The 13,936-nt window shown below is 42.8% G+C and overlaps 1 protein-coding gene across 1 annotated transcript in view; it reads right to left on the reverse strand.

The window, feature by feature from the left end:
- Positions 1-13,936, reverse strand: part of XAB2 (XPA binding protein 2) — a 144,082-nt gene that overhangs the window by 37,118 nt on the left and 93,028 nt on the right. Inside the window, exons 14-17 of the mRNA XM_078682501.1 lie at positions 10,605-10,795; positions 7,837-7,959; positions 7,446-7,617; positions 1,346-1,457 (exon numbers count right to left, since the gene is read on the reverse strand). Of these exons, the coding sequence (XP_078538627.1) occupies positions 1,346-1,457; positions 7,446-7,617; positions 7,837-7,959; positions 10,605-10,795 (598 nt within the window). The remainder of the gene's footprint in view (positions 1-1,345; positions 1,458-7,445; positions 7,618-7,836; positions 7,960-10,604; positions 10,796-13,936) is intronic.

A 13,936-nucleotide genomic window follows, 5' to 3' on the forward strand; every position in this document is an offset into this window, starting at 1 on the left:
CGGCTCCTACGAGCCTTGATCACATGACACAGAAAGCTTACTTCTGGATATATATATATATATATTCACTAAAGAACCAAAGGTTACCGGGACGTCGTAGTTGGGCTCGGATTTTACACAGAAATTCAGCAGTCACAGTTATCTCAAGAAACTGTAACTCATGCCCTAAGGTAACTATAATTCGCACCCCCGCCATGCACAGTTTTCTCATCAATAATTTTACTGCAAATGTTTCAGTGATATTATCATTGACGTTTTAGAAGATGTATTAGGAGTGGTAACTAGCAGTGCATGGCGAGGGCGCGAGTTATAGTTACCTTACGGCACAGGTTATAGTTTGACAGACGTAGAACTGCAACATTTTTATGGTTTTATGTGTGTAATATCTGAACCTGACTATAATGTCCCTGTAGCCTTTGTTTTTTTTCAGTGAATTTCTAGGGTTTTTAATGCAATTTCCACACTATAACATCACCTTAATCTTCAGATTTTTTTTCTATGTAAAGCGATATTTATTTACCATACCTTATTTCAACCACCACTGCACATGGTGGGGAGTTGGCTGCAAGGCCTGGCCGCCGTGGTCAACCCCCTGCATGCAGCCAACCACCTGCATGCGGCCAACCCACGCTGCGCACAGCCTTCAACTGTGCGCAGAGGGGGTTGTAAACATGGCAAAGAAAAAAGAAAAATATATATTCATGACACGTTTACGCTTGTGTTGCCTATTCTTTCTCAATGTCCCCACTCTTGCCTTGTCCGTGTTGTCTCTTCCCTCCCACCCTCCGGTTGTTCGTGTTGCCTCTTCCCTCCCACACTCCTGTTGTTTGTGTTGTCCCCGTCTGCCATAAGAAAGTGCTATATAAAGTGGCCAGCTGGCAGTGACTTATTTTTAAGCTTTTCATTCCTGTTCCACTCAATATCTCATACTTTTTGATAATTTTTAGCCATGCTGTACAGCAGTCACACTACTGTACAAAATGTTTAAAAGACACTAGCAAAGCCATTAACTCTCACATAGTCAAGACCCATTGGCTGTGCTCGTTCAAATAATCAAATTAAGGGATAATGATAGTGAGTACAATCAGTTCATACAGACATGACTATTCTTCCTACATTGTTCTGCTTTAAACCAGGTTTCTGTGGAGCTTGGAGGTTGCTACAACATGACTAGAGTGCAACAACCTCAAGCATAACACCACAATACCTTCCATACAGACCAATCTGTAAAACACACTACCAACCATGCACATCAAGCTCAGTAGCAACTTACTCGACCACTTAAAAACCCTGTTAAGACCTATACATACAATATGAAGGTCTAAGGATTATGATAAATATACACCTGACAAAGAGAATTTTATCTTTGATTTTGGGCTTGTCCTTCTCTGCCTCCGCAGCCAGCTGCTCAGCCCTCTGTTCCAACAGTCTCATGTTATCCATTTCATTCTGTCCATCTGAAAAACAATGGAAAATGGGTTTAGCACCCGCCATTCCTTGTAAATACAACAATCTTTGGTGCAAATCTCACAAACTACAATGTATCTTAATGTCATGCTTCTGAGCCATGCAGTGTATTTCTTCTACTCAAAGAACCGTCTTCATAGAAGACTTTTATGCCACACATTCATGTGCTAATCCCCTAAACTTTTTAGCCTCTAAAGCAAGAGGTTCAGCATTGTGTTGCCAATCCCGTGACACTGTTTCAAGAAAATGACCATCTGAACAATAACTCTGCACAATTTTAGAGTCAGCGGGCCCCTTCTTATGAAGGACCCTTGTGCCAATGCCCCAAATCATCCTTTTCTAAAGAAGAAAAGGGTTTAATATGAATTATCCTAACAACTTTATACAACCAAATAATAATTAACAATAATAAAGCGACCCTCGGAAAAATAAGGGTCTATCTAGGCCTTCAGAGAAGAGATTTAATCAATTAGCCATGTGAACTTATCACCATAATAATAATACAGAGTTTTATAAAGCGCGAACAGCTACCTCACGAGGAGGTGTCCCGGCGCTATAGCAACAGTGTTGTGCCCGTTTAGGTAGAGAGCTGGAGTCTAACGTGGTGCCTAGCGTGGTTGGGCAAACAGCCTGGTTTTCAGTAATCGCTTAAAACATGCTTCGGTAGAGAGCTGGAGTCTAACGTGGTGCCTAGCGTGGTTGGGCAAACAGCCTGGTTTTCAGTAATCGCTTAAAACATGCTTCGGATGGAGCCTGTTGGAGAGCAGGGGGTAGCGAGTTCCATAGTGCCGCCACATTGGCCGAGAAGGTGCGTCCACCTAACCTGGCTCTTTTTGCTCTAGGGGCTGTAATGCGTACACTGTTGTTGGATCTAAGGGACCGGGCTTGGGTGTATCTTGGTAGTCTAGCTTTCAGGTAATTTGGGCAGTTGCCGAACAGAGATCTAAAAGCCAGGGTGAGTGCTTTAAATTTTATTCTGCTTGCCACTGGTAACCAGTGAAGGGAAAGGAGATGCGGAGAGATAGAGTGTTTGTAAGGAATCCTCATTAAAAGTCTCGCAGCCGCATTTTGGACCATTTGGAGTTGTCGTATAAGATACTTTGGTAAGCCCAGATACAAGCCATTGGCGTAATCCAGCCTTGAAGTAACTGTGGCATGGATTACAGTTTTTCGGCAGCTAGTTGGTAAAAATCGGAGAATCTTGCAGAGATTTCTCAATTTGCTCATGCAGCAACCTGCCACTTGCTGGATGTGTGAAGCAAATGACAGCTTGTCGTCCCACCGGACTCCAAGATTTCTTGCTGAGTGGCTGGGCGAGGGGGCGTGTCCCATCTCTGCCGGCCACCACAGTTCAGATGGTGGAGGGGGGCTTTTTCCGAAAAAGATCACCTCTGTCTTGCTGGCATTGAGTTTTAGTTTATTGGTGTTCATCCAGCAGGCCACGTCTTGTAGGCACCCCTTCAGACTCAGAAAGGATGTCTCTGACACCTCTGAATATGGGAACACCAGCTGGGTGTCATCGGCGTATGAAATTGCCTTGATCCCCCAGTTGGCAATTAGCGTGAAGAGTGGAGCAAGGTAAACATTAAATAGGAGTGGGATCAAGGCCGAACCCTGGGGGACACCACAGCTGAGGGTTTTTGGAGAAGAGGAGACATTCTTTAGAGCCACCTTCTGAGTCCTTTGAGTCAGGTATGATTGTATCCACTCCAAAGCCTGTCTCTGGATGCCTAGCTTCGCCAGTCGCAGCAGAATATTGTGGTCGACCGTATCAAAGGCGGCCGACAGATCCAGGAGCACCAATATAGCGGAGTCTCCCGAATCCATCGACCACCTCACTGACTCGGCCACCTCAATTAGTGCTGTTTCAGTGCTAAAGCCGGGTCTAAAGCCTGATTGTGTCTCGTGTAATATGTTGTTTTGCTCAATAAATTGATTCAATTGGCGCTGGATAACTTTCTCAAGCATTTTGGCTGGTGCTGCCAGGAGGGAGATCAGGCGAAGATTGTTGAGGTCCTTGGGGTCCCCATTTGGTTTTTTCTTTAAGGGGAGTAGAGTAGCATGTTTCCAGATATTCGGGAATGTCCCCGAAGAGATGGATGGATTCCATATATGCTGAATAGTGGGGGCCACGAAGTCGGCTATGCGACTCCAAAGTTTGGGAGGGCATGGGTCGTCCGGCGAGCCCGATTTGCATCGGCTGAGTTCTAGCTTAACTGTACTCAGGTCTATCGGAGCAAATTGTGTCAAGATAGCGCGGTCCGATGTAGTGCCAGCTAGATCGGTTTTTTCCGTGATCTTCTCTGGGCCAAAGGACTCATAGACTTTCTTTATTTTAGAGTCAAAGAAGTCAGAGATGCTATTACAGAATGAGACCGATGGGAGGACATCCCTCTCAACACTCATAGGTTTAAAGAAAGACTGTACTATTTTGAAAGTTTCCCTACTTGGGTGTTCAGCTTGCTGAATAGAGTTCGCATAGAACTGTTTTTTTGCTTTTCTAATAGCTCTATGCAATTTTTTGGATGCTTCCTTATAGTAAGTCTTCTGTAGAGGTTCGTAGTTTTTCCTCCATAAGCGCTCCAGTTTTTTGCAATCTGATTTTTGTAGTCTAAGCACCTGAGAGAACCAGGGAGCAGATGGAGAGTCTCGTTTAGATGTAGCGGCCGTCGCCGGGGCAATATATGTTACCATATTGCCAATCCAGTCATTGAGTAGTCGGGCATCCGTCTCCACATTGGAGGTGAGGGTCGGAGGGTTCTGGGCAAGAACTGGACCCATGATATCGGGGACTAGTTTGCTCCATTGTCTTTTCATAAAAGAGCACTTGCTTGGGGCCGGTTTATCAACTGTTATTTTGATTAGGAATGGTATCAGAAAATGATCTGACCAAATTAGAGGTAGCGGTATATTTGCCGACACGTTTGGAATGTTGGTTATTATTAGGTCAAGCGTGTGGCCCGCTCTGTGTGTGGGGGCCTTATTAACAAGTCTGAGGTTAGCTGAGATCAATGTAGATCTCAGTAAATCTGCTGAAGGACAATCTGCCCTGTCCATGTGAACGTTGAAGTCTCCGACAACAAGAAACTGAGGGTGAAGGAGGGAGCTTTGTATGATCATATCCATCAGAGTAGTGAGGTTGGATTCTTTCCCCCCCGGAGGCCTGTAGATAACTAGTCCTGCTAGGGATAGCTGAGATCCCACCTGGAAGCAGAAGTGTAGTCCCTCTAGACCCTGGGTGTATATGGGGGCGGAGGAGGTGAGTGTGAGCTGTTCTTTAAATATAACTGCCACTCCCCCCCCCTCTTTTATCACCTAGTCGATTGGAGAAACAAATTTTATATCCAGAGGGGATAGCCAGTGCAATGGCAGTCATGTTATCATTGTTAAGCCAGGTTTCTGTTAGAAACAATATGTCCCATTGGTGACCTTCCAACAGCAGCCATATATCATCTGCATGCTTTGCAAGGGATCTACAGTTCACAAGTCCCGCGCTAAGGTTTTTACTGATTGGTGGCTTGGATTTAGTAGATCCTCCAGCCTTTGTACTGGCCGGTATGCCTAGTTGTAGCCCACATGTCCTACAGGTATAAGGGAGAGTGGAGGACCCAAGATCGATGCTGTGTGCACAGGTTTCCGCCAAAGTATTGAGAGACCATAGGTTATCCCTCGACCAGACAATTCTATCTATTTGAGCGCTCTCACCGTCAGCGTGTCCGGACCCGGCCGCGTTCTGGTCACGGACGGGCGCAGACGGGCTTGCCTTAGGCGCGCCTTTGGCGCGCAAACGGCGTGCCCGCTGCGCTCGCCCGCTGCGCGACCGAGATATGCACATAATTTGTACCGTTGCTGGTGGGGGCGTGGCCTAAGCATGGGGCGTGGCCTAAGCAGGGGGCGTGGCCTCCGCTCGTGGCGAGGGCGCGAAGGAGCGCTGCTACGCTGTGACTGCTTGCTAGCAACAAGTGAGTGAAATTTTAAAAACTACACAAGTATTCTGTGACAGTTTAAAGTTTAAACCACAATTCAATCTGTGACACTCAAAGTTTTAAAAAAAGATGCCTCGCTCCCGGCTTTCCGCCTCAGGAGCACAACTCTGAAATCTGCCTGGCGCCCAAAATCGACGCCTTTGTAGTGGTCGGCTTGGGGGCGTGGCCTAAGCGGCTTGGGGGCGTAGCCTAAGCAGGGGGCGTGGCCTCCGCTCGTGGCGAGGGCGCGAGGGAGCGCTGCTACGCTGTGACTGCTTGCTAGCAGCAAGTGAGTGAAATTTTTAAAAAAAACATAGACAACTGTCTTTACATACTCAACCCTATGCTTTGAATACATCCCCTCTGTCCTTAGAATGCAGACAACTGAACATCTTGGGTTAGTCCTAATGGTGTATATCCAAAGTTTCACTTCCCAAAAATGCTTATGCATGCCACCTTACCAAAATAGTGATACCTCTTCGAGAAGTCAAAATGCTGTCCAGTGCCAGCAAGTAGGATATTGGCCCATGTCTGCACAAACTAACATTTCAGTTCTCCCAAACATAACTCAAAGCGTGCCATATCTACTAAAACTCAAGTGCTACGCTGACATTTTCTGCCACGGTTCAAATGACTAAAACTTATGATTTTTAATCATCTATCTGAATCCTCTAGAAGACCATGCAGATACTTTAAATACAGAGCTCTATCCTGTGCTGACCACACCCCACTTATTATTGAGTCAGGCAACCATGCTCCCAGTTCTATGCCTGAGATGCTATCTGGCTGCACTTCATCAGTGGAAGATACTGCCAGAAACACTGAAGCTGCTCCTCCCTGTGTAACAGCCTTAATCACTGGGGTGGTCTACTAGGACCCCATTATATGAGCGCTCCTCTAGAACCTGTTCCAAAAGCCAGATCCTTGGGATTGATCAAGAAATTCCACTGAAACTGCAGATTAACGCTGAGATCATCTCTTGCTTTTACCATAATCTTTATCTATGCTTGCCTGCCTACTCTATTGTTATCTTGAAATGTGTCACAATCACAAAATTTGCAAATACAGCCAAGTCTTGGGGCCCAGAGAGACTTGCACTGGCTCACTGTAGAGCAATATATGCACCTCTGTATTGTCCACAAGATTTGATACGTTTGTGAAAAAGCCTTCTCTGCAACAATGAAATCTTACATTCTAACCGGTTTTATGAGGTTGGGAAATCAGTTTATCTTATGTGTGCCATAGTTAAGGAGGGTTCACACTGGTGGTTGCAAACTGTGGAACAACTTTCTCTTGGAACTCAGAAAATTGACACTCATCAGCCTTTCAAACGTGCTCTGAAAAATTGGTTATTTTGCTAACTATTTTTGAAGGATTGCTTCATGGTTCACAAGATCTCTATTTCTAGCACCATGTAGCCATTGGTGTCCATGCACTGTAAAGATTCATAAAGTACATATACAAAGATCTTTGTTTTTATATGGTTTTCCTTTCTTGACACTGCATGAGATTTACAGACCGATTAGATACTGATTTATATGTATTTTGAACCAGATTCCATTTTCTTACAATGGCCTGAACTAAAATTCCTCTTCTTCTTCATGGTGATAAGCTTTCTTGTTCTAAATATAAACTGCTAATCGCCAGTAAGTCAATCAGGTTTGGAGGTAATACAAATGTTAACCTTAGAAAAATTCACTAGTTCAAACTAACAAAATACAACTAGAAAAATTAGTCAAAGACCCTTACCTACTGCTAAGCTGTACTCACGAGATTTGTTCAGTCTTACACCTGGCACAGGTCAAGCATAGGGCACATGAAGGACTAGTTAATGCACAGGTTGTACTGAGACTGTATTGTTCAAGAGACTGGAACATGTATAACACAGCCTTAAACGGCTTGGGGTTTTGGAACAGACGATACTGAGCACATATACCCGTCAATGGAACTGTGGCTTCTCTGATAAAACAACTCATCATAGAGGCTCACCATTACCAGTGAAAAGCAACTCACCTGTCCCTGGAGTGGTGCCGGAGATCTTCAGCATCTGAGAGGCCATGAAGTTGACCTGGGTGTTGTACGTGGCTTGCACACTGCGTTTGAGCCTCAGCATCTCACGTATAGTATCTTCGTTCCCGTGACGGATTTCAAAGTCCTTCCATGTCTGCCAGAAGGACGCAGTCAGCTGAAAGAGAGTAAGCAGTCAGACCATTCAGCACCTCACAGGTGACTGCATGAGAGGAACAAATATTTTGTCTGAGTTCATAACACCTGTGTAACATTATTTTTATATAGGAGGAAGAAGGTGAAAATGATTACAGGGTCGACAAGCCACCCCACCAGCACCAATAATTTAACTGAGGGATCTGTATGCAGTTTGCTAACAAACTGCATAATGTCTTACTCGTGGGTCGCATATCTGTGAGCAGTATGAGTAAATTGCTCTGGCCCGGTCGATCTCGCCTAGTTTACACTCCATGTCAGCAAAACGTAGACATATCTCCCGGGAATGCTCATCTGAAAGAACCTGCAAGAAAATGAAATTGTCAGAGAAAGGGCAACCCCTGGATTGAGCACAATTCATGCACCACAGTTCGTACGACAAGTTACCTATTTATGATCTCAAAAAGAGGTTAGTCCTTACTCAGACTCAGGCAGATAACAGAATACAGAATGTGCCCCAGGTGCAGTCCTACATGCATCAGTATACAGTCATTGATTAAACGCCTTTACTTCAACCCCCTTTATGCAATTCTATCTTTGGTTTGTCTCCCGAATACTGAAAAGGCATTTATTTCATCCCCTATCCCTACATTTTACCATAATGCTGCTTCCCGAATCTTAATTTAAATTTAACTTAATTACATTAAAAGTGAATTAACATTAACGGCTACCCCACATCTAACTAAATAGAATGCTTTCAAAGTAATAAAGACTAACCCTAATCCCAAAATTCAACTATTTAATTATATTACATCTTAACCCAAACTCATTTTTCATTAATTCAGATTTAATTAATGTATAGAATTAATGTATAGAATGTATATAGTCAGTATACTTCGTCTAATCTCAATTTGTTAACCCTTACCGGATAATTGATTATACGCAATACATTTAAATTAACATAATTGTTGCTTTAATCCTGAAATTAAACAGTTGTAAAATTGATTATACCTCTAATGCTAGTCCTAACCTTATTTTTTATTATTTATATTTATTTGTTCTTCAATCAATTATAGTAATACAGATCATAAACCCAACTGTTACCGAACAAAATTAAATTACAATTAGGGTAAGTAATATTATTGAATCACTATTACCCTTAATTTAAATATGTTTTCAGTCAATTACAACACCACAAACTTTTGCCCTAAGTTTTAAATAAATAAAATGGTATTATTTTGATTATTTAAAAATACTGATATTTGTATACCTAAAACGCTACATAAACAGTTGTTTGTTGATGCATTGGACATAGTGGTGGTATAACTCAGTAGCAATAGATAAAATAAAGGTGCAGATGAAATAAAGAAAGAGAAGTAATTGTTAAAAAGCCATCCATCAGTGCAGTAGTGTGACCGACAGTAAAGGCATTAACACACCACATGTAACCCAAGAGCCACCAAACTCCAAACACAACATTCGGCCTGAAAACAACAAACAACTACCGGTGTCTGCAGTATGTGATAACCACTAAACTTAAGAAGCTTCAAGGCTTTGATTTCTGTAAAACATATATAGATCTAGTTCTATGCCTGTACATTGTCGGCTTGCTCCAATTTAAACCACATCACTAGCTACCATAAATCTGGCATGACCATCAGAAGGTACTGTATTCTAGACCATTAGTCAACAACATTACTATGCCCCAGCTTATGCTCCTAAGAATTAACCTCACAGCATCAAAGGCACCAACCAACCTTTAAAAGAGAGACCGCAAAACATGCCACAGGCAGCCTTTTTGTAAGACCAACTGATAAACATAAAAACCATTATTCAGATCAAAGAGAGAGAGAGGACTAGGTAAGCTAGCCCGTATCCCCTGTGTTTATATGTAAGTATCAATGGGGGCTAGTTAGCTTTAGAGGGAAGGTAAAGGGTGACTCAGGTACGTCAGACAATACAAGGAAAAAAGCAATATTTTCCTTTGAAAACCCTCACCCACCGACCTAGTCGGTGGCATGCTTCATCATCGGGCCCACCACAGTGGCACCGAATGTGCCCCGGGTGTGCTGCAACGCCAGGAGACTGCGGAGCTGGTATATTGCTGCGTGTGCAGTGAAGGAGTGAGATGTGAAAGATTAAAAAGCTATACAAGCGGTCCCAGCACCCGAGGGTTAACAAGTATTTAATAAACTGGGCCTCCGTTAGCTGTTTAAAAAGGCGAATGGACAAAGTGGAGTGATTAATGATCTCCCATGTCCAGTGTGGTCTACATGTTTCTGCCAGTCCCTTTTCTATTATAAGCTGGCTTTCCTCAGGACCAAAGAGTTAAGTGAAAAAGTGCAATTAAATAATAAACTAATAAACTATATTAAGTGATTGTGTTATTAGTTGGCTATGTGTCGCGCTCGCTAAGGCGCTGTAGCTGTTAGAGGGGGATTCCCTCAAGCTTTTTCTGTTATTTCTGTGTAAAAAGCCTCATGGGTCGCCTGGCAGAGAAAGAGACCGAGTAGTTCGGTCAGGTTCCTCCTTGGACCTATTCGTCCTTCCGCGGCGCCCGGTGTGCCTTAAACATAAAAACCAAACATGCATAGCACCATAAGATCCCTATAGAGGTCCTAGTACCACACGAGTAGCCTTAGAACTACCCCAACAATACAATACCCTAAAACCTATCAAATAAATCCACTTTACTTTCCCACGCCTATCAGAATAAATAATTATGTGCAACGCATGTATTCCATAAAATACACTTACCACAATAAAATCTTTTTCACCAGAACCCTGACACATTTGGCTTAGATCTTACTTGATCATCATTCCTCAGTTCCTATTGCTTACAACATTCAGGAGATAGACCTCAAACATTTACCTTTTCATAGAAGTGAGGAACCTCTAGCAACAAGAAATATTTCTTCTTATCTCTAAACATTATACACATGCTCACAAACTGTGCCGTCAAGATGGGAGGTATAGCACTTTCTTTCCCGGACGCCACACTATGCTCACCTCAATGGCTTTCTCGTAGATTCCACGTGTGTGGGTAACACCATAGATCTCTGCAGCCCGCTTGATGTATATGTTGTACATCTCATACTGCTCCTGTGGCAGCACAGCACGAGTGGCCCGGTCATACACTGCCATGGCATGCCGCGCCAGCCCATACTCCTCTTCCAGTTTGGCATACAGTAGGTAGATTGCTGGAGGGGTGACAGCAGTAAAGGGTTAGACTGAGAATCCATTTCAGTTCTATGATCAGCAGCCACTCAGAAAATGTAGGACGCAACACTAAATTGCTGCCATCAAGTTATGTATTCGAGATCTGTCCCAAAAAGAGATACATGCACATCAGCACTATCACTCTACTGGACACAGAGGGGGCTTAAGATGATAACAAGGACGATATTCTATTCAGGGAGTACAGGATGCAATCTGCTTTAACAGAAGAGGTCATGATCATCCTTATATTCGTAGGCAATATTGGCAGATGGGCAAAGTTGCTCCCAGATTGTTGGTGACTGCAGAAGCGTTCAGAGGATTGAAAACCCTTTGGACACTGGTTCCCATCTTGGATTTTTGAGATAAAGATGAAACTAGTTGCCTATTAGACAGATTTTACAGCTTGATGTCGATTATAGATGTAAAGACTGTGCCTAATCTGCCCTCACAGCCACACAATGTCCATATCAAAAAAGCACCAATTTTAGAATATTTGTTGAGCCACTGCATACTAGCAACTCAACCATCATACGCTTTCCCTTGCAATTAGGAGGAATGATGAGGTTCATGAATATCTAATTAGACACCAAGATGCAAAACCTGTCTCATCTATAAATAACATTTTCATTTACAACACATACGTGCTGTAGGGTAATACGTTGTGTGCAGTGTGATCAGTGGTACCCTTAGCTAAACAGGACAAGTTAGAAGTGGACAGAGTTCAAAATACATTTTGTAATGCTAAATGCCCCTCCATCAGAGCAGTGACATGCATAACTACCATGTTGAGTTCAGTTCACAAATGTTGAAGACCAATACAACCCGGATAGGAATAAGAGGCAAGCCATCAGAACCACGTCATTACTCTGAAAGTTGGATGGCTCTTCTAGTGCTAAAAGTGTGTAGTTTGTGGGCTGTAAACATGAAAAACCTGTAACTAGGGGACATTTCACTAACTATTTTTTTTACTTGAAACTATGCATACTTTTCACCAGGGGGAGGGTCTTAAATCTAAACAGTATCATATATAACTAGAGACAGAAATTGGTAGTGGTGGAAGTTTTACGGCAATCCTCCTACTGATTATTATTATTACTTAACATTTCTATAGCGCGTCGCTTCCCAGAGGCATCCCAGCGCTGGCGGGATAGAAGTAAAATGGAGGGACGGTCTACAGACTAATGTTTTGGAATAGCTAAGTTTTCAGATGTTTCCGGAAGGTGAGGAGATGAATCTGCGAGTGTAGCTTCAAGGGTAGGGCGTTCAACAACCTGGCTATGCTATAAGAGAAGGAGCTGCCCCCGCTAAGAATTCTCTGAATTTTTGGCACCACGGCCAAGCTCATACTGGCCGAGCGGAGCGATCTTCTGGGTTGGTGAAATGTGATAAAAGAGTTAAAGATTGTGGGTCCTTTTCCCATCAAGGTTTTGTGGGCAATGCAAAGTACTTTGAATTTGACTCTTTCCAGAATCGGTAGCCAGTGAAGATCTTTCAGGCATGGCTTCAAGGATTGCATTCTTGGCACTCCAAGCACCATCGTGCCGCACAGTTCTGGGCCACTTGGAGTTTCCTAATAGTGGCTTTGGGCGCTCCCAGGTACAAGGAGTTACCATAGTCCAGGCGCGATAGGACCAGGGCCTGGACCACCTTTCTCCTTGCCCCGTTGGGAAGGAGGGGGAGAATTTTTCTCAGCATTCTTATAATGCCATAACACGTACCTGCCACTTCTACCGCTTGCTGTTCAAATTTAAGTGATTTGTCAAGCCACACTCCCAAACTTCTGATCTTAGGTTTCGGGGTGGGCACTTATCATAGGCATGTAGGCCATTGTAGTTTAAAGTCAGTGTTGGGTAGGTTGCCCAGATACATGATTTCTGATTTGTCCCCATTGAGCCTAAGGAATGAGTTTCGCATCCATAAAGCCACCTTCTCCAAGCATGATTCTAGGTTGGAGGGGGCAATATGCGGTTTCTTTAAAGAAACCAATAGCTGGGTGTCATCAGCGTAGGTGATGATTTTTATCCCTAAAGGAAGGAAAATGTCCTGGCATCCTACAGGCTTTAAAGGTGACCAGATGCAGCCCGATCCCTCACTTGTTCAAATTGCATTCGTATAATATTTACTGCGACTAATGCTTATAAACCTGGTCTGTTTTTCACTTATGCTTGAAGGATTGTAACAAGATTCATTAAATGGAAGGGAGAGGAGTTTTACTTGCAATCTCTTACCAGTTGACCTGCTTAATATAAGCTTCCATCTACTAAGGTCAACAATCCAAATGACTCAGCAATGTTATCTTGCAAATGTAGAGACTACCTTAGTGTGGTGAGCTTTCTATTTCTAAAAAGCAATTTTGTTTAAGGGCAACATATAGTTATATATTACAATATATAATTTATCTAAAAATCACTACCAACATTTAATGTATGTCACAACACTTAACTGCTACAAAATATTTTATTATATTAAAACCATTTGCTTTTCATCACAAGTGTATACATCTATACAAAAAATCCATAACGAGCAATTAGTAAGAATAATCCATGGTTATCCAATTTAGCAGAGCATGAGCAAATTATATACTTTGTTCCAACTCCTTCCACAAGAAGGCACAATCAGGCCACTTTTAACAGTGTTTTGTTTTTTTAATCTCATTTCCTCACAACAGAAGGAAGGGAGTACAATCCACAGTCTATCAGATTTTTCATGGAGAGAAAGGCTAAAGCCCAAATAGAGGAAAAAGTTGCCAAAAAAACTGGGAATAAATAAAATAGCCAACATGTGTTTTTCATAGTGTATATTTGTGTCTGATCTTCAAGGGTTCAAAATACAATCTCATACTATATCTGGTTGAATGCCGAGGTACATATTCTAGTTTACTGTTGTAGTACTCGTGCAGACATCAAGCAGAATATTAGAGGTAAGACTGGCTGAAGCAGCTGCCCATTTGCTTAGTGAAATTAAATCAAATAAAGCATCACTCTATGATCTTTCTCTCCAATTCTTATAGATTTCATTGTTATACAACGTTCTCCTTTGCCTCTCTCTATTCCTCTAGACACCTCTTATATGAACCTGCATTTCTCATCTCCTTTGCTTTTTTCCTCTACCCCTAATGCCAA

Source organism: Lissotriton helveticus, chromosome 1_1 (assembly GCF_964261635.1).
Source record: "Lissotriton helveticus chromosome 1_1, aLisHel1.1, whole genome shotgun sequence".
Taxonomy (NCBI): domain Eukaryota; kingdom Metazoa; phylum Chordata; class Amphibia; order Caudata; family Salamandridae; genus Lissotriton; species Lissotriton helveticus.